Source organism: Diospyros lotus, chromosome 7 (genome assembly GCF_014633365.1).
Source record: "Diospyros lotus cultivar Yz01 chromosome 7, ASM1463336v1, whole genome shotgun sequence".
NCBI lineage: Eukaryota > Viridiplantae > Streptophyta > Magnoliopsida > Ericales > Ebenaceae > Diospyros > Diospyros lotus.
This window is the reverse complement of record NC_068344.1, coordinates 228,774-250,741: the sequence shown is the minus strand read 5'-3', so window position 1 is coordinate 250,741 and position 21,968 is coordinate 228,774. Positions and strand designations below refer to the sequence as shown.

General features: G+C 37.2%; 1 protein-coding gene across 2 annotated transcripts in view; it reads right to left on the bottom strand.

The window, feature by feature from the left end:
• Positions 1–21,968, bottom strand: part of LOC127806229 (replication factor C subunit 3) — a 43,674-nt gene that overhangs the window by 9,026 nt on the left and 12,680 nt on the right. Inside the window, exons 4-9 of one of the 2 annotated variants that reach the window (XM_052343381.1) lie at positions 7,830–7,998; positions 7,372–7,553; positions 5,766–5,902; positions 5,552–5,650; positions 4,565–4,634; positions 4,435–4,485 (exon numbers count right to left, since the gene is read on the bottom strand). In XM_052343381.1, coding sequence (XP_052199341.1) covers positions 4,435–4,485; positions 4,565–4,634; positions 5,552–5,650; positions 5,766–5,902; positions 7,372–7,553; positions 7,830–7,998 — 708 coding nt within the window. Of the gene's footprint in view, positions 1–4,410; positions 4,486–4,564; positions 4,635–5,551; positions 5,651–5,765; positions 5,903–7,371; positions 7,554–7,829; positions 7,999–21,968 lie in introns of both variants that reach the window. The other variant, XM_052343380.1, reaches the window with a different exon arrangement.

Sequence of the window (21,968 nt, the reverse complement as noted above, 5' to 3'; positions counted from 1 at the left end):
ACCAAAAGGAGAGAGAGTGATTATAGGAGGTGACTTAAATGGGCACGTGGGTAGAAACGGAAACGGATATAGAGAGGTACATGGAGGGTATGGATTCGGGGAAATTAATAATGAAGGTAAATTTATCCTAGATTTTGCTATGGCATATGGGCTCATTATAACCAATACTAGGTTCAAAAAATGGGACGAACATTTAATCACATATAAAAATATCACCTCAAGCACCCAAATAGATTACTTCCTCACGAGGCAAGAGGATCGGTTATGTTGTAGGAATTGTAAGGTGATACCGGGAGAGTGTTTGACTACTTAACATAGACTTCTAGTACTTGACGTCCAAGTAAGAAATTGGAAGAGAAAAAATCACATAAAACAAAATCCAAGAATCAGATAGTGGAATTTAAAAGGGGAGAAACAACTAATCTTCAAAGAAAAATTAAGGGGTAGAAGGGAATGGAATGGAGAAAGACAGACAAACCAAATGTGGAAAGAAATGGCTAATGCTCTGAGAAGCACGGCAAAGGTAGTCCTTGGAGAGACAAATGGTAGAACCCCTAACCTTAAGGAGTCTTGGTGGAGGAATAAAGAGGTACAATTGAAAATTAAAAATAAGAAAACTTGCTATAAGTCGGTATATCAATGCAACAATGAAGAAAATCAAAAAAATTATAAAGAAGCAAAAAAGGCAGCAAAAAGAGCTGTTAGTGAAGTAAAGTCAAAAGCATATGAGAATCTATATAAACGACTGGATACAAAAGATGGAGAAAGGGATATATATAAATTAGCTAAAGCAAGAGAAAGAAAAACACGGGATTTAAATCAAGTGAAATGCATAAAAGATGACAATCAAAATGTTTTAGTAAATGAGGGAGCGATTAAGGAGAGATGGAAGGAGTATTTCACAAAATTATTCAATGATGGTGGTGACACAAGAGTTAGGTTGGGACATCTTAGTAACTCCGAAGGGAACGTGAGCTACACATTCTATTGACGCATAAGTTCAAATGAAATAAGGCAAGCATTAAAAAAGATGAAAAATCATAAGGCAGTGGGACCAGATAATATACCAATAGAAGCATGGAAATGCATGGGAGAAGAGGGCATCTCCTGGCTAACGCAACTATTTAACGCCATCCTTAAATCAAAAAAGATGCCAGATGAGTGGAGGAAGAGTACTTTGGTTCCTATATACAAGAACAAAGGAGATGTTCAAAACTGTGAAAATTATAGAGGAATTAAGTTAATGAGTCATACCATGAAACTCTGGGAGAGAGTAATACAACAGAAGCTCAGAAAGGAAACAAATGTGTCAGAAAATCAGTTTGGTTTCATGCCTGGTAGGTCAACACTATATATTTACTGAGGCATCTAATGGAAAGATATCGAGATCATCAGAAGGACCTACATATGGTGTTTATAGATCTAGAAAAAGGCCTATGATAGGGTCCCTAGAGAAGTATTATGGAGGGTTTTAGAGAAGAAATGAGTCAAAATAGCCTATATACAAGCCCTTAAGGACATGTATCATGGTGTAGAGACAAGGGTCAGAACATGCGAAAGGAATACTGAACCATTTACAACTACAATAAGACTGCATCAAGGTTCTGCACTAAGTCCATATTTATTTGCCCTAGTAATGGATGAACTCACTAAAGATATTCAGACAGATGTGCCATGGTGTATGCTATTTGCAAACGACATAGTGTTGGTGGATGAAACAAAAGAAGGAGTGAACACTAAGCTTGAGTTGTGGAGAAACAATTTAGAATCTAAGGGATTTAAATTAAGTAGAAAGAAAACAGAATATATGGAATGCAAATTTAGTAAAAATGCAAGAGTGGATGATGTTATAATAAAATTAGAAGACCAAATCTTACAAAGAAAAGACCATTTTTGATATTTGGGATCAGTGATTCAAAAAGATGGAAAAATCCACGAGGATGTCGCACATAGAATTAAGGCAAGTTGGCTAAAATGGAGAAATGCATCGGGGGTGTTATATGATGGTAAAATCCCATTAAAATTGAAAGGAAAATTTTATAGGACAGCTATAAGACCTGTCTTGCTGTATGGCTTAGAATGTTGGGCAGTCAAATACCAGTATGAGCAAAAGACGAGTGTAGCAGAGATGAGGATGTTAAGATGGATGTGCGGACATACAAGAAAGGATAAAATTAGAAATGAAGTTATTCGTAATAAGGTAGGAGTAGTGCCAATCGAGGAGAAGATGAGAGAGACTAGACTAAGATGGTTTGGTCATGTGAGAAGGAGACTAAGAGACGCTCCTGTGAGGAGAGTTGATGAAATGGAACAATTAGTCACAAAAAGAGGTAGAGGTAGACCCAAGAAGACTTTGGGAGAGACATTAAAATTTGATATGAAATATATGGATCTAAATGAGGATATGACAAAAGACAGAAATACATGGAAGTCTAGAATTCATGTAGCCGACCCCACATAATGGGATAAAGGCTGGATATGTTGTTGTTGTTGTACACATCACAGGGGAGGTATATATACTTGGTTGTCTATGTGGATGATATTGTTATTACAGGTGATGATCATGATGGTATTATTCAGTTGAAGAAACATCTTTTCCATCATTTTCAGACTAAGGACTTGGGGTTACTTAAATACTTTCTTGGCATAGAAGTTACTCAATCCAGTTCTGGTATTGTTATCTCTCAACAAAAGTATGTGTTAGACATTTTGGAAGAAACTGGGATGCTTAATTGTAAACCTATAGATTCTTCTATGGACCCTAATGTAAAGCTCTTACCAGGACAAGGGGAGCCTCCTGTTGATCCTGAAAGATACCGCAGGCTAGTCAAAAAACTTAATTATCTCACTATCACTCACTCAAATATTTCTTTCTCAGTTAGTGTTGTCAGTCAGTTTTTGCAATCTCCTTGCGATAGTCATTGGGATGCGGTAGTCCGAATTCTCAGGTATATTAAGGGAGCTCTAGGGAGAGGACTATTGTATGAGGACAGGGGTCATCCTCAAGTAGTTGGATATTCTGATGCTGATTGGGCAGATTCTCCCTCTAATAGACGGTCTACTTCAGGATATTGTGTTCTAGTTGGAGGAAACCTAATGTCTTGGAAAAGTAAAAAGCAGGAGGTTGTTGCTAGATCGAGTGCAGAAGCAGAATATCGTGCTATGACATTGACAACGTGTGAATTTTTCTAGTTAAAACAATTGCTTCAGGAGCTAAAGTTTGGGAAGATATCACAAATGAGATTAATTTGTGACAATCAAGCTGCATTACATATTGCTTCCAATCCAATCTTTCTTGAGAGGACCAAACATATCGAGATAGATTGTCACTTCATTCGAGAGAAGATTTTATCTGGCTGTATTACCACATATTTTGTCAATTCCAATGACTAGTTAGCAGATGTCTTCACTAAATCTCTCAGGGATCCTCGAATTGAGCATATTTGTAGCAAGCTCGGTGCATATGATATATATGCTCCAACTTGAGGGGGAGTGTTGAGTTATATGGTTATAATCTAAGGTTAATCTTATATTAGAGCCCATGGCCCATGGCCTATTGTATTTGTATATATAGGTGTATAATCTATGAGTTTAATAAGGTGGTAAATACATATTAAAAGCTAGGGTTTTCTTCCTAAGCTTTACAACCCCTATGAGAAGAGTTGATGAAATATAAACATGTAGTTAGAAGAAGAGGTAGAGGAAGATATAAAAAGATTTGGTTGGTGACATTTAGGTTTGAAGTTAAATATAACCTTCCAGAAGACAACACAATGGACAAAAATGAAAGGGAAATCTAGAATTCATATAATGGACAGAAAGGCTTGTTATGTAGTTGTTGAACAGTTGCCTAAAAACAGATCACCACTCAAAATACCATCTTATTTACCACAACAACACATCCAGCCTTTATCTCACTTTGTGGGATCAGTTGCATGAATTCTAGACTTCAATGCCATCTTATTTACCAAGTCAAAAAAAAACCATCCTACTTTTCACACCAATTATGGGATGTGTCACATATAAAGGAAAATGCTCCAAAAGCCTCTTTGTCTCCTATTGGGCATGGACATTAACCATACTATATGAGCCTGAGTATAATTATTGAGTATGGGTGTGTGTTCATGAGTTGGACATTTTTAAATCCTTACTCTTAGGATTCTAGTATTTTTGTTTAGAAGTTGAATATAACAATGTGGACACATTGGTGAGTAGTTAAATGTGATATACAATGCATAAATATCTGGAATAAAATGTTAGTATTGTCTGAAATGAACAGAACAAAGAAGATATTGAGTTATTAGAGATAACAGATGTGAAATTCAAATAGCTTCAAGCGACCACAATATAATTACAAAGACAGCTAAGTACAAGAGGATGCAGAAAAGTAAAATATTGCAATGAACTCACATAATATGCAGCCCAATGACATACTTCATGCTTTAATTCAGCATCCAGTTTCTTCAACAGCTCAAACAGCAGCCTCTAGAACAAAACAAAAAGAGACAAATTAAGTCAAGAATACAATTGAAAAGGATGACAAAGAAAATAGTGTTTTGCTGACCTTCAATACTATCTCTGGCGGAATGCAATTCAGAAGTAGCTCGTACAACTTTCCACGAACCTGAAAGAGCCTGCATCATGACACCGATTCTTTATCATAAAGTCAGCGGCAAAATCAATCAAGAATATGTACACTTTTTGATTTACAGACAACAAAAACTGGAAGGTATTTATTAACAAAGGCCAAGAAGTATCCCTCTCTTTTGCACAAAATAGAGACATTAATATTGATATGATCCACAGAATCAGATGTGATCAATTAAATGAAGAAATATTTTAGTGTCCCATGTCATTAACACATACCAGTGATGCTAAATGGATAATTTTACAAGAAAAATATATCAGTTTTTTGTCAAGTCAGTGACACAAATTCTCATGAGATTTTGACTTTGTTTTGCTGAAGCATATCTGTTCAGGTTTTTTTTTTTTGTCATAGCATGTGTGAAAAGTCTTGTAGCAAACTTTCTTGGGTTTTTTTTTTTTATACCTCTTCATTTCACCAGTTCAGGCTATGTTGAACTTGACAAAATTCATTTAGAACATTGCATCCCATAGTTACAAGCAACTATATTCTAATCTTCCAAGTCACTTGATTCATTAAATAACATACATGTGTAAATCAACAATTTTTCTTATCACTACTAATAAAATATGTATTCTTAATAGAATTTACATTTCCAAAAATATTTAAAAGGAACTTATTTTTCATAATATCAATTAGATGAATTGATGGAACAATCTTCCATTATTTACTTAAATCACAAAATTGCCTATGCATCAATCTTCCACAAAACATGACAATGATGGGGAGATCTCAGTAACACCATAATAAGTATTTTTATCTCATTAGAATAATGGACTTGGCTAAACACCCAAGCTCCTTCCTAAGAGTTGGGCACTGCCATGTCAAGGATAGGCTGTGCACATATACACAGTCTAAAACAATTAGTGCAACACTTTTTTGCAAGGATTTCCACTGGCAACACACCTTTTAGGGCTCTGCTCCTTCATTATATCTGATGCTATCTCAGAAACATATTCCTCCCAGTCCATTGGAGGTAAAGCTTGGTTACTTGTAAATGGATACCTATAGCCATATTAATAACATAGAAAATAGCAATGGTATTAGGAACAGTATAAAAATAAAACGCTGAATAGTTAACAGAAGAAAAAGAGATGAGAAAAGCAAATGGAGCTTTAACTGTTGGACCCGGCAAGTCTCAAATGCCAAAATAGACCTCCTTAAACTCCGATTTGACTTTTCCGCAATACGGGCAACAAATCCGGGAGGAAGTTGCAGTCCTTCTTTCCTGCCAATAAACTCCAACACTTTGACAATCTGGCACCCAAAAAAAAATGTAAAATCATCTCAATCTGTGGCCATATCATGCCTAAGAGTTTCCTACCAAGTTTGTATTGGTATTCCTCTACCTCTATTACTACAACCTTCTTCCATCCCATACATTCTCTTCACATGAGCATATATTGGTATTTTTCCTATGGTTATCTTTTTCTCATATAACCAAACCATCTTAATAACTTTGAAGTTCATCTTTATAATGGACAACCTCATTTTTAATTCTGTCCCATCTTGGACTGCACATACACAGTAAATCCTCATGTTATCTAGATTTATATTTGCAAATTTTGGCACTTTATTGGCCAACATTTTATGCCATACAAAAAAACTGGTCTTATAGCCAACAACCAGCATAAAAATTGTCAAAATCTACTTATCATGGACTTTGACCAAAAAATCATTTCAATTGGTAGTAACACTTGTGGTGATGTTTTATATTGCCCAAGTATAATGAAAAATGGGCTAGTATCGTCGAATCTGTTCAGGTTTTGTTTTGGTTAATTTTAAAAATAATAATTATTTAATTAGTTTAATTTTAGCTAATTAAGGCTAAATTAACTTAATTTAGCTTAATTAAGATTTAATTAATGGTGTTTGCGACGGAGGGGGTATCCAAGAAAAAAAAAACTAAACCACAAGGACCTCTAGAGCCATTTTTAAACCATAAGGGATCTTTGTGCAAATGACCTAAACCACAGGAGTGTGAATCCAATTTATCAAATTTTAGATTAAGGTGCATCAAAATGTTCTATCTATCAAAAAAAAAAAAAAACAAAACAAAACAAAACAAAACCCTTTTCGAATATATGCATATATAGGCCATGATGCAAGTAGCCCCAAAAGACCTCAAGAGTACATGATCACAATTCAACTTCAAAGAAATGAACAACAATGCTCAATTATCTTCATGCACTAATAAAGTTGGGCTTCATTTCCTTTTCTGTTATGTCGTGTATAAGGTGTGAGAGAATCAGAATGAGCTTTTGAAAACCTAGAGAGGGTTTTTTCTTTTCTTTTTTTCAGGGAAACATTATTTCTTCTCTTCTTTTTTTTCCCTTTTTCTTTTTTGAGTGAATTAGGACGAGCTACAATTCATGTAGCTGACCCCAAATAGTGAGTTAAAGGCCTGACATATTTGAGTGTATTTGTCCTCTATTTTGCTTTATATTTTAGTTCTTCATTAGTGATAGAATGACTTCTGGTTCCCTACCTGTTTCTTATTGAAGGTTGGGATTCTTAGCGTTAATACATATTTCCTTATCAAAAATAAATAAATAAAATTAAGCTGCTAGACATAAGAACAGGAAATGAAAAAAAATAAAATAAACGGAACTAGTGTCAACCAAGTTACTTTTTAATGTTTAGTTTGCAGCATGTGGTGTTAACAATAAGCTCATCAAGAGACATCCTCTATGCAAAGAACTCAAGCACGGTATAGATTTTCAAACCTGGTCCTCTGTCGGTGCACTTATCCGCACATTCAGACAACGAGAACGGACTGCTTCAGTGACCTTTGAAGAGCTATTGCAACACAGAATTAGCCGGCATGACGTACTGTATTTCTCCATTGTTCGTCGAAGAGAATGCTGAGCTTCTCTTGATAGTTTATCTACCTCATTAAGCACCAATACTGTATTGCAGAATATCACATTCCATTACCACAAAAAATGGCATACTCAAGTACATGGCCTCCTAGGACTTATTGCATGCACAGTACAATAGCCTATCCCTGTTGGTGTAGCAGGCCATTTTATCAAACATATATATGACTTCATATGACTATCTATACAAATTAATAATAAAATCAGTTGCCACATAGTTGTGCACATACTGATGCGACTTACATGAATCTAGAAACAAAACCACACGAAACAAAAGCTATAATTAAAGGCAAGTGATGGGTTACCTTTAAATCCTTTCTTCCCTTTCGTATCAATAGGTCTGTTTTTTGCCATTTCTTTGATAATCTCTTGAACAATATATCTGTCTTGAAACCCTGCATCACTGGGATTGAGTTCCACATGGTACGTACTAGCTAATGTTGTAAGCTCCAGATCAATAGTTCGAGTTCCAGCCTGAATGGAATTATAGCCCAAAAAAGAAAAAGAAGTCATCAAGACAGTAGATGATTGTTTTTTTCATGATAACTGCTATATGGATAAAAAAAACTACCATTAAGAGAAGGGGGGGGGGGGGGGGGGGGGGACCATAAAAAAGTGATCAAACTAATGAACAGAAAAAAACACAATTACAACAGCTCATCTAGATAATAAGCAGAAGATAAAACTGACAAATGAACTGGACAAGATAACAAGGAAAGTAACGACAGAGGTAGCTGGCCCTTGTGGAAATAAATGGAATGCTCCTACTCTTTCAAAAGCTCTTAACTGTTTCTCTGCTGCAACAAATGCCACATAACTAAAGGAAGAAGATAAAAATATTTATACCCCATGCAAGACAACTATAGTGGTGGGTTGAAGATAAAAATATTTATACCCCATGCAAGACACCAATATGGGTGGAAAGATTGGTTGTTAAGGAGGAAGGGCAGGGGGATGTGGTATTGGTGTTCATAGTGGACTAGTGTAAAAAAACAAAGAGAGGGAATGAGATTCAATGAAGAGAAAGATAAGCAGGAGATGATGACGGTGGGGGGAGAGAGAGAGAGAGGTGGTTTAGTTAGATGTTAAAGATTGTCTAGAGTTAGTGATAGGTTAATATATAGATTTGAATGCGGTTATGGGATTAGTTGATAGGTGGGTGGCTCTCTTGTAATATTAGTTATTAGTGAAGGGCAAAACAAAAAATATCATAACCGGCCCTAGGAAATATCACCCTATTTTTTATAAATAAGGGGGGGAGGGGGGGCTGAGGGACTAATACTGGATGTTCTCTTTTGATTTTGCGAGAGCCTAGAGAATGAGAAAGTTGTAGTCTTGTACACTTTTGGGAAGGCTTGTATCGTGAGTGAGTGAAGAGGAAGTCTTGTACTATTTTCATCAATAAAGAAGGCTGCTAGATGGTGGTTTCAAGGTTGGATGTAGTGCCAATTCAATTGGCATGAACCAAGATAAAATTTTGTTTTCTTATGTGGTTTGCGTGTTTTATTTCCTGTTATGTTCTTTGATTAATTTATGTTCTTTAATATCTATTTGCTTTGTGGTTTATTGGCCGGTGTGTTGAGAGTGATTGAGAGTGTGATCGGGAGGTGTTTGATTGATTTCTTGAGAGGAACAAACGCTACCAGTGCTCCCAATTATAACAAATTGGTATCAGAGCCGAGTCTTCTCATCAAGAACCATCAAGAACTTAGAATTTCATCACATACCTGCGGGAATGGTTTCTATAGCCTCTACCACACGATATGATGTTGAGAAATTTGATGGCCAAAATGATTTTGGCCTATGGAAGATGAAGATGAGAGCCCTTTCGGGAAATCTTGGACTGGAGGATGCCCTAGAGGTTGAAAAGCCTATGCCTGAAACCCTAACCGAAGTCTAGAAAAATGAAATCAGGGATAGAAGGAAAGAAACCAACAAAAGAGCCTTTAACACCCTTATTCTAAGCCTAGGAGACAAAGCCTTGCGAGAGGTGTCAAAAATGACAACTGCGGAGAAGCTTTGGAATAGGTTAGCTGCACTTTATATGACTAAAACCCTCTCCAACCGGTTGTTCTTGAAATCAAAATTCTTTTCTTTCAAGATGAGTGAGAATCAAAGGTTGCAAGATCATATGGACAGTTTTAATAAATTGTGTTTGGATCTTGAGAATATAAATATTAAGTATGAAGATGAGGATAAGGCTTTGGTCTTACTACACTCTCTTCCTAAGTCCTATGAGACCTTTGTGGATATCTTGAAACATGGAAGAGATAAGCTAACCCTAGATGATGTGATAGGAGCTTTGAATTCCAAGGATTTGTAGCACAAAGTAGAGTCCCATAAATTTGCCATAGAAGCTTTGGCAGTGAACTCTAGAACAGAAAAAGGAGACCCTAGGTTCAAAAGTAGGTCTCAGTCTAAGTCTAGGAGTGGCAAGAAAGTGGTCATTGCCATGAAGAAGGGCATATGAAGAAGAACTGCCCAAATAGGAAGAAAGAATCCCAAGAAAGAACCAGCCTTGAATGTTCAAACACCATGTGTGGTTTTGGCTATGAGAGTGCGGATTGTCACATTCCTAGGGTTGTGATTGGAATTAGGGAGAGAATTGTGTTGTACTTAGGACCGCCACATATACAGTCTAAATATCACTCAAGAACTCACCGATTACACCCTCAAATACACACCACACAGCACACGACAGAAACAACAAGAATGGGAACACAAACAGCAACACAACCACACAAGAATCAGGGATTTTATCCTAGTTCAGTCTCATAAATGAGACCTACATCCAGATTGCCTTGGGCACCATGAAAACTCCACTATCTTGAATGCTTTTGACGATTACATGCACTAGAACTACCTCTCTTTCCCATAGTGTAAAACCCTAGACTATACAGAGATGAAAACCCCAAGAGAACATACAAAGATAACCCTTCTCTCAGCCTAGCACATACTCGCTTACCGTCTCAAGATACCCCAACTGTTTTCATGTTATAGCCATGCCCTCCTAGCCCCTATTTATAAACCATAAGGGCGGCCAGGTTAGTTATAACCGACTGACCCGACTGACCGAATTTATAACAACTTCCGGTCAGCCTATGCTAACTAACAAATCCTCCCATTACAATAGAGAAATATGCCAACAGATTTACATAAGGAAAAACTAAGTACAGAAATTAATCTAGCTCAAATGACTTCACAAACTGAATGATAGAATTAAAGGAGGGAGAGAGAAATCAAAGAAAGAGAGTGGGAGAGATTAGAGAGAAAACAAAAGGGAGAGAGAATTAGGGAGATAAGAATCCACTTCATTCATCAACATACCTTTCTCTACATATTATGGCCTATTTATAAACTATTCAATAGTAAATGAAATCTGAAAAATAGCACCCACGTGATCCTAACAACTCACAAAATACCTCCTACTACTACTACAACCTTATTACAATAATGCCCTTCTAACTACCCTTGAGTTGTGACATTCCCCAAGAAACTTAATACAACCAAGCCATTGTTTCTTCATCCAATGCCCATCTTCACCCATTGGTTTCTTCTTCGCTTTTTCTTTTTCTTATCTTGTTTTTCTCTTCTCTTTTGCTTTCTTTTTTCTTTCTCCTCAGCAGCAACAACATTATGTCTTGTTGCCACACTAATGGAAACATGACTAAGCAAAACAACAAGGGTCTCAATCCCTTCAACAAAGAATTCCTTCCCTTTCTTCCTTTCATCTTGCTTTGCTTTATCCTTTTGCTCCCTTCATTACTCCAGATTAGAAACATACTGTTGGAAGGTTTTAGTGCAATCAATTTCATGCAAGCATCCTCCCTTAACCTTTAACCAATCTTGAACTGCCCTCCATTGATTATCCACTTCAATTAAGGCACAAGTTTCCTCCCAATTGACTGATTTCTCAGTTAGAGTTACCTGATCCATAGTGGGTAGTTTAGCAACTCCTTCCATTCCTATTCTTTCAAGAAAAATAAATTTAAGATCTCCATAATCTAAAGTTGTTGTGGTCGTTTCCATTCCAAGATCTTTGGCTCCCAGATTGCTAGCGAACATCTCAGCTTCATCCTCAACAGCTGTAGAAGCTCCCTTGATAATATAGGTTTTGGTCCTTTCTCCAAACCGGTTACACAAGTCAATTACAAACTGCGGCCAGCTCAATTCCACCTTTCCCCAGCTCCAATTCCGGAACCAAACGTATGGAATTCCACTTAGATTAGTTGCAACCATTTTTACCTTCTCCTTTTCAGCTACTCAATGTTGGTAGAACACTCGTTCACATTGTTAGATCCATCATGTTGGCCTATCCCTGTCAAACACCGGAATAGCCAATGGAGCAAGAGTGGGAAAATTGACACTTGAAATTGAGGTCGATAAAGTCCGATTAGCAGTCTGAAATTTATGTGAACACAAGATCAAAAAATGGTCCACCTGCCTATGGAGGTCCTTAATTTCCTTTGTTGCAACAATTAGTCCTTCAGCCATCTCCTCGGTTCAATTCCTTGAAATTGCACCCTGTAACGGCCTCTTGATCAACCTCTAAGGATCCCTTTGGTAACTCCTCCTCATATTAAAATTCAGCAATCCTTAATCCTGGACATCTAATTCAGCCCTGCAATGGTTGCTTTCAGTTCAGCAACCTTAATTCTTGATGCTGAATAGGCTCCAAACCAAATTTTCCAAAATCCAATAGTGATTACAATGGCTCTAATTGCTTCGTTTCACTTCTCACCACTTCCCAATCGCAATTGACTGCTTTGGATCCACCTTCTCTGTTGATCGATTCCGATGCAGCTAATAAAATCTGCTGGAATCTAGTCAGAAATAACCTGGAACTCGCCTCTCTCAGCTTCTAGAGAACCAATCAAATCCACTTCGCTAGGATCATTTCTGATCAACAATTCATTGATGTTCAACAATCACATGAGATTGTTTCCTGCAGTCACCTTTTGCAAAATCCAAATTCAACAGTACTAAGCTCGCCTTAATCAACTATACATGACCGCATTGGTTCGCAGTCACCGTCAGAATCGCCTTTTGAGTTTCGCACTCAATTTAGCAGAATTCACAGTCGGAATCAACTCCTAACTCCACCTTCAAGATCCGTTTCAGATCCCAAACCCGCTGTGCCACTCTGATTTGACTTCAAATTCAAATTGAAACTACTGTTGGGCGATAGATCTGAATCAGCCCCCTAATATCGCCTGCTAAAATTGTCTAGGTCTACAGAATCAATGTTCTGAAAGATTCTCCTAAAATTGATCAACTCCAATCACTTCCTGAAGTTGATCACTCCGCTTCAGTTCGCCCAGGCCTACGTCCACTTCGTGCCCAATCACCGACCTTGATTTGTCAAAATTCACCTAAAATTTGGAATCATCTTGGTTCCGTTCAAACTCAGATTTGGATCTGCTTCAATTCGCTCTTCTTGCCCAATCACCGACAGTCTTCACAATTCGCCAGGAATCGTCGATGTTGTTCCTTCTCGCCTCAATCACCTCTACTTCAATTATCCACTAAATTTTACTCGCCTGAAGCACCGACAATCACCAGGCCCGTTGGAATCAAGGAGGTTTAATTCACCTGCAAGTTCCGATCAACTGGAGCTGCTCTAGGCGTCTCCGAAAGCGCTATCAACACCATCGTCTCTGTTGCCGTTGGCCGAAATCGGCTCTGCTCGCAATTGCTGCAAATTCAACAATCGCTTCCCCTGACGACTCCTCACCCAATCGCCGACCCGATTTGCGACCACTAGCTCGGTTTCATAATTTATTGGAATTGCTTCACCTAATCGCCAACATTTGTCATCGTCGGAGATCAATAACAAAGTCAGATCCTTGCTACGTCAACTCTTTGCTATTTCTGGAATCGCCTCTTAAAAGTTCAATTAATTCCATTGCCACTAAGGATTGCCTAACAATTTATCGATTTATACCGCCTAAGGTTCGAAAATCAATGAGCAAAGGAATCTACTTCTCGCAATGGACTCCACCTACAAGTTCGAGCCAAGATTTGCTTGCGCCTTCTCGATTTCGAACCAAGCTAATACGAATTTATCAAAAATCACAGCCGAGGAAGGGCCAACTCTGATACCATTTGTCACATTCCTAGGGTTACCTAGGGTTGTGATTGGAATTAGGGAGACAGAAATCAAAGAAAGAGAGTGGGAGAGATTAGAGAGAAAACGAGAGGGAGAGAGAATTAGGGAGATAAGAATCCACTTCATTCATCAACATACCTTTTTCTACATATTAGGGCCTATTTATAGGCTATTCAATAGTAAATGAAATCTGAAAAATAGCACCCATGTGCTCCTAACAACTCACAAAATACCTCCTCCTACTACTACAACCTTATTACAATAATGCCCTTCTAACTACCCTTGAGTTGTGACACAGATGTCCTATAGTTTTTTCTAAGTATGAAATAAAAATAGCATAGGTTCTAGGGTTAGGGTGTACTTCTCATAGGAAAAGGGTATTTACCCATTGAGACATGGTGGAGGAGGAAATGGTTTGTCGAGGCAATAAATTAAGGTCAAGGGAATTGGAGATGGTAGAGAATAGGAAGCATGGTGGAGCTATTCTAGAATATTAGAAGTTGTAAAAATATGTCCATGTTTTAAAAAAGAAAGCCTAATGTCCTTAGGAAGAATTAAATAGAAAGGATTTCTCCTACAAAGGAGAATTGGAGTCTTAAGAAGTTGCAAGGATCTCTTAGAGAGATGGTAGCAACCCTCAAGAATGGAGGTTATATGGTGCATGCTTGCATTTATATGTGGATAGCTACAACCACTAAAGGATATCCTATGATAAGGTCAGGCTGTGTCATTCATTTGTTGAGGATGGCTCATGCAGAAATCCTCTTTTTAGGAGAACAATACGCTGTGTTTATTCCCTTGGTAATGCCACAAATATATACGCAATGGATCCTAAGAATTCTCTTAAATTTTAGATATTAGATTCCTACTTTGTAGGACTAGATTACAACAACCTTAAATACAAACAAATCTAACAAAAAATAACTAAGAAAGATAAGATGTAACAAAATACAAATCAAGATAAATTAAGGAAGATAAATCAACAGATAACGAGTTCAGCAACTCAGCAGCTCGACCATTAGCTCAGCAGCTTAGCCCTCCATCAGCTCGGCCATTAACTTGGCAGCTCGACCTTCCATCAGCTTCCAATCTACACTCCCCCTCAAGTTGGGCAAAATATATTATTCAAGCCAAACTTGGTACTTAACTCATCAAATACTCTTCTTTGTAATAGCTTAGTCAGAATATCTGCGACCTGGTTGTTTGTAGAACTGTAGCTTAGTTGAAAAATTCCTTCTTCTAATTTCTATTTGATTAAGTGTCTGTCAATTTCTACATGTTTTGTCCGATCATGGTGAACAGGATTTTTGACAATATTGATAACCGATTGGTTGTCACATAATACTAGTATTGGTTGTGCCATAGTCACCTATAACTCTTGTAGCAACCTTTTTAGCCACATACCCTCACAAAACCCATGAGCCATTACTCTAAACTCAGTTTCTGCGCTACTCCTAGAAACCACTGATTACTTATTACTGCGCCAAGTAACTAAATTTCCCCAAACAAATGAGCAATATCCCGAGATTGACCTTCTATCAAAAATTGAACCTGCCCAATCAGCATCACTGTAGATTTTCACCCCTTGGTTCGCTGTTTTCCTGAACATTAGCCCCTTGCCTGGAGTCAACTATAGATATCTCAGAATTTGATATACAGCCTCTCAGTGTCTTTCTCTATGATCATTCATAAATTGGCTTACCACACTTACAGGAAAACCTATATTTGGTCTAGTATGTGACAAGTATATGAGTTTTCCCACTAATCTTTGATATCTCCTTTTATCTACTGGAGCACTTTCTTTGCTAACATCCAGTTTTGAAGTGGTTTCTATTGGTTTATCAGCTGATTTGCATCCCAACATGCCTTCTTTAGTAAGAAGATCTAGGGTATATTTTCGTTGAGAAACTGAAATTCCTTCCTTGGACCTTGCTACTTCCTACTTCCATGCCTAGGAAGTATCTTATGTTTCCTAGATCTTTGATTTCAAATTCTTTCACCAGGACTTCTTTAAGATCCTTGATTTCAGAAATATTATCTCCTGTAACAATTATATCATCAACATACACAATAAGAATGGATATTTTACCTTCCAAAGAATGCTTGATGAATAAGGTATGGTCTGTCTGACATTGGCTATACCCATACTTCTTGACTGCCTTAGTAAATTTCTCGAACCAGGCTCTAGGAGACTATTCGAGCCCATAAAGAGATCTCCTTAGTTTGCATACCTTGTTTCTTGTCAGGATAGTTTCAAATCTGTGAGGAATTTCCATATATTCTTCTTCTTCGAGATCTCCATTTAGAAAAGCATTCTTCACATCCAATTGGTAAAATGGCCAATCCAAGTTTACAGCTAGGGATAGCAAGACTCTGATAGTATTCAATTTTTCCATCAGAGCAAAATTTCTTGGTAATCTATACCATAAGATTGAGTGAACCCTATTGCAACTGGGCGGGCCTTAAATCTGTCAATTCTTCCATCTTTGTATTTGACCGTAAATACCCATTTGCAACCTACATGATGTTTTCTAGGGGATAATTCTGTAATCTCCCAAGTCTCATGGATGTGAACCCGCGATGGGACAAGACCAAAGGAACCCACAAAAGATTGAAACGAACCCCAAAAAAGCCAAAATCAAATAGAAGGCAAAGAATTCTCGACCCGCTGATTCACGAACCAAGAACCTAGACTATATTAAAATCTAGACCCGTTGATTATACGGAAGCAAGAACCAAGAATTGTTGAACGCCACAAAGACTGCCCAGATCTTTGATAAGTTCGGGTTTTGAATGCCACAAAGGAATCACTCCATTGATAAGTTCGAAGTTTTGTTCATTGAAGAACAAGATAAAAGAGATAAATCTCTCAAATTCAAAAATTCATAATAATTTCTGTCTAATGTTTACAATGGAAAAGCCTTTAAATAGGCAAATAATTAAATCCTAATTCTACATAGAAATTAATAAAAATCCTAAATTACATAGAAAATAAATAACTAGATCTGGTCAATCAATCAATCATCCATTCCTTTTTATGCTCTCAAATCTTGTCAATCAATTAACTAATCAATCAATCAATCATGCGCCCAAATCTTGCAATCAACCAATCAATCAATAACCATTCCTTTTTATGCGCAAATCTTGTCAATCATCCAATTCCGACATGGTTGACGAGGTTGACTTGTCCGATTGCATCATTGTTAGTCGGCCCTCCATGATTCTCATCATTCCCTCTCTCTTCAAGATGATTCGTCCTCGAATCGTGAACTGGAAGGATTAGCTTGTAGGCAATCTCACAAATAGTCACATCCTTGAAAGCCTGCAAACTTTCAAGCATTTTTTTTTTTTTTTGTTTAACTCTAATAAATATCAAACAAAATGACTCAAGAACGAAATGTGAGGAATAACGAAAAGAACGGAACCAGATACCAGAAGAAAAAAAATCTTTTTTTTTTTTAACGTTCTAATACAAATGACTCTAGGAATTTTGAATAACAAGACTCAAGATAATGTGACGTAGAATGAAAAGACGGAACAAAACCTTAGGATGTGAATATTTTTTTTGTGTTTTTAAATGATATAAGAATGAAAAAAAAAAAAGGGATAGATAAATACCCGATTTTAGAGCCAAAGCTCTGATACCAACTGATGTGAACCCGCGATGGGACAAGACCAAAGGAACCCACAAAAGATTGAAACGAACCCCAGAAAAGCCAAAATCGGGTAGAAGGCAAAGAATTCCTGACCCGTTGATTCACGAACCAAGAACCTAGACTATATTAAAATCTAGACCCGTTGATTATACGGAAGCAAGAACCAAGAATTGTTGAACGCCACAAAGACTACCCAGATCTTTGATAAGTTCGGGTTTTGAACGCCACAAATGAATCACTCTATTGATAAGTTCGAAGTTTTGTTCATTAAAGAACAAGATAAAAGAGATAAATCTCTCAAATTCAAAAATTCATAATAATTTCTATCTAATGTTTACAATGGAAAAGCCTTTAAATAGGCAAATAATTAAATCCTAATTCTACATGGAAATTAATAAAAATCCTAAATTACATAGAAAATAAATAAATAACTAGATCTGGTCAATCAATCAATCATTCCTTTTATATTCCCAGATCTTTTCAATCAATCAATCATCCATTCCTTTTTATGCTCTCAAATCTTGTCAATCAATTAACTAATCAATCAATCAATCATGCGCCCAAATCTTGCAATCAACCAATCAATCAATAACCATTCATTTTTATGCGCAAATCTTGTCAATCATCCAATTCCGACATGGTTGACGAGGTTGACTTGTCCGATTGCATCATTGTTAGTCGGCCCTCCATGATTCTCATCATTCCCTCTCTCTTCAAGACGATTCGTCCTCGAATCGTGAACTGGAAGGATCAACTTCTAGGCAATCTCACAAATAGTCACATCCCCGAAAGTCTGCAAACTTTCAAGCATTTTTTTTTTTTTTGTATGACTCTAAGAAATATCAAACAAAATGACTCAAGAACGAAATGTGAGGAATAACGAAAAGAACAGAACAAGATACCAAAAGAAAAAAAAAAAAAAAACTCTTTATTTTAACTTTCTAATACGGATGACTCTAGGAATTTCGAATAACAAGACTCAAGATAATGTGACGTAGAATCAAAAGAAGGAATAAAACCTTAGGATGTGAATATTTTTTTGTATTTTTAAATGATATAAGAATGAAAAAAAAAAAGGATAGATAAATACTCGATTTTAGAGCCAAAGCTCTGATACCAACTGATGTGAACCCGCGATGGGACAAGACCAAAGGAACCCACAAAAGATTGAAACGAACCCCAGAAAAGCCAAAATCAAATAGAAGGCAAAGAATTCTCGACCCGCTGATTCACGAACCAAGAACCTAGACTATATTAAAATCTAGACCCGTTGATTATACGGAAGCAAGAACCAAGAATTGTTGAACGCCACAAAGACTGCCCAGATCTTTGATAAGTTCGGGTTTTGAACGCCACAAAGGAATCACTCCATTGATAAGTTCGAAGTTTTGTTCATTGAAGAACAAGATAAAAGAGATAAATCTCTCAAATTCAAAAATTCATAATAATTTCTGTCTAATGTTTACAATGGAAAAGCCTTTAAATAGGCAAATAATTAAATCCTAATTCTACATGGAAATTAATAAAAATCCTAAATTACATAGAAAATAAATAACTAGATCTGGTCAATCAATCAATCATTCCTTTTATATTCCAAGATCTTTTTAATCAATCAATCAGGTAATCAATCAATCAATCAGGTAATCAATCAATCATCCATTCCTTTTTATGCTCTCAAATCTTGTCAATCAATTAACTAATCAATCAATCAATCATGCGCCCAAATCTTGCAATCAACCAATCAATCAATAACTATTCCTTTTTATGTGCAAATCTTGTCAATCATCCAATTCCGGCATGGTTGACGAGGTTGACTTGTCCGATTGCATCATTGTTAGTCGGCCCTCCATGATTCTCATCACTCATTCTTTTTCAAGGCCTTCATTTCCTCGAGAATCGCCTCCTTCCACTTAGGATGTTGAAAGGCCTCGAAAATAATTCTAGGAACCTGCACCTTACTGATATTTGATACAATTGTTCTGAAATTAGGTGACAGACCTTTGTAAGAAATGTAATTGTGAATGAGATGTTGAGTGCATGATCATCCTCCCTTTCTCAATGCTATAGGCCAATGTAAATCTTCATCCATAGCTGAAATTTCAGAATTCTCACTAGCAATCATGGTATTCTCCTTTTGTAACAATTCCAGATTCGGGTTCGAATCAGACTCTTGATTAGTCCTAGGACATGTCGGTTCCCCACTTTCCTTTTGTTTAGACTTTTTTCTAGAATAAACTTGAAGTTCATGAGGATAAGAAGGATTATGACCAATAGGAGGTGAACTGGAAGAAGACTGGTCTACTTTTGACTCCTCAAACTGAAGGCTGGGAGGAGAAGACAGATTTGTAGGGTTTGCAGGTGGCTAAATTCCAGGCTGTTGATGTTCAGGTTGCTATTGGTATTCCCAAAACTGATATTCTTGAGGATTGTTTGGTCTATTCTCCCCCTAAATATCAGATTTGGGATAATATGGCTGGTCTTCAAAAAAGGTTACATCCATTGAGGTGAAGAATCTCTTAAGACTTGGAGAGTAACATTTGTAACCTCTTTGGTGGGGAGAGTAGCCAAGAAATATACATTTGATGGACTTTGGGTCAAGTTTTCTCTGAAATTGAGGGTGAATGTGAACAAAAGAGGTGCAGCCAAAAATCTTGAGAGAAAGTTGAGAAAAAACTTGGGTGTGGGAAAAAGAAGCAAGGAGAAGCTGACTTGGAGTGTGATGTTTGAGAATTCATGAGAGCATTCTATTTATAAGATAGGTGGCCATAAGATAGGGCATCCTCTTTTTGGGAGAATAATACGTTGTGTTTATTCCCTTGATAATGCCACAAATATATACACAATGGATCCTAAGAATTCTCTTAGAATTTAGAGATTAGATTCCTACTTTGTAGGACTAAATTACAACAACCTTAAATACAAACAAATCTAACCAAAAATAACTAAGAAAGATAAGATGTAATAGCAATATAAATCAAGATAAATTACAGAAGATAAATCAACAGATAACGAGTTCAGCAACTCGATAGCTCGACCATTAGCTCGACAGCTCGACCCTCCATCAGCTCGGCCATTAGCTCGACAACTCAGCCTTCCATCAGCTTCCGATCTACAACTCACAATGGTGAGCAAGGACTAAAAAAGGTATCTAAGGCTAGGGATATGAGGGGAGGGAAAAGTTTACAGGTATAAGGGAATAGGAACCATGTAGTTTGGTAAGATTACCAAATGTAAAAGTCTCCAAAACAGACCTTGTATATGTCAAAAGCCCATTAGAGATCAGTTCCTAGGATCTAGGGGGACCTATCTAGGCCTTGTCTCATGGTGGAGCTAGGTGAGGTGAACCTAGTGGAGATGGTGTGTCCCTAAGGAATTCCCAAGCGTATATGAGCTTGCTGGAAATTGCTTCTAGCATGGAAGGTTAGGTGGAGTAGAGTTGTGGAATAGGTATGCCTAGGTCTTCTAAAAGCTAGGGTTCTTACCTGTGTGGAAAAACTCTACCAATAGGACATAAAATTAGCTGATGCTAAGGGCAAGGGATGGAATCTAGGATGCTGGAAAATAAAACAGCATGTATAATCCTTTGGGAATGTCCTAAACTAACCCATGAACCAGGGTATAGCAATAGGAAAATCTAGAAAAAAATTTATCATTCTCATTGTGTAAACTTGGGCTGGATTGTGAGAGGAGGAAGCTAGTGTTTAAGATAGCTTTGGCTCTTGCATTGAGGGTCCTTGTGAACAGTGAGGGGGAAAAGGGTGTGTGCAAGTTTTGTCTTGTATGGTGTAGCCCATGTTGATCAAAAGTCCAGATTAAGCAAGGAAAAGGAAGGAGAATCATCTTGTAGGTAATGAGCAAGGGAATAGAAGGTCTAGTGTTGCCTAGGATGGGAATAGATAGAACCACAAGAAAGTACCAGTGAGATATGGAAAGAGTTGGGTTTAAGATACTTATGCACTGTTTTTGAGTGCTAAGGAACAGGTTGGAAAATGGAACCTCTTGTATAAGAAGAGGTGATACACTCTTGTCTAAATGAATGGCATGGAGCCATGTAAATTTGGGGAGAATCTTGGACTTAGGTGGAAGATCCCTTAGGTTAAATGGTTGGAGTGCTGTGTAAGTGTCTATTTGAGAATTAAGGAAGGTGCTGGAAATGGGAAAAGTCTAGAAAAAAGGCTAGACAAATGGCCATTGGTTAAAGCAGCACATGAAGGCTTAACTTTGGATCAAATAGGTATCTCAAACAGCTAATTATCCACGTGGAAACTAAGGGAAAAGTGATCTTATAGTGTAGACGAGGGATAAGAGGCTAGAGGGAAAGGTAAGCAAGGATTGATTACTTAGAAGGTCTCTCTAGGTATGATAGTAATTCTTTAGGTAAGATATAAGATTGGAAGAGTCCAAAAGGGTTAAAATTGAGTGCATGAGGACTCTCAAGGTGTAGCTGTGAGTATTCCAATGATATGCCTAGTGAAATGTAAGGAACTTCTTTGGAAATTTGTCCATGCTCTCAAGGTGTAGCTGGGAACTTAGGTCAGTGTTTGAGAGTATAGGATAGAGGAGAAGCTGGAAATTCTAAGGCATAGAGGTTGGAATAGGAATTGGACAGCTTATGGCAGCCTAGGTTACCCTAATCTTAAACATATTTTGGTAGACTGGTAGGTAGATAAAAGAAAAAC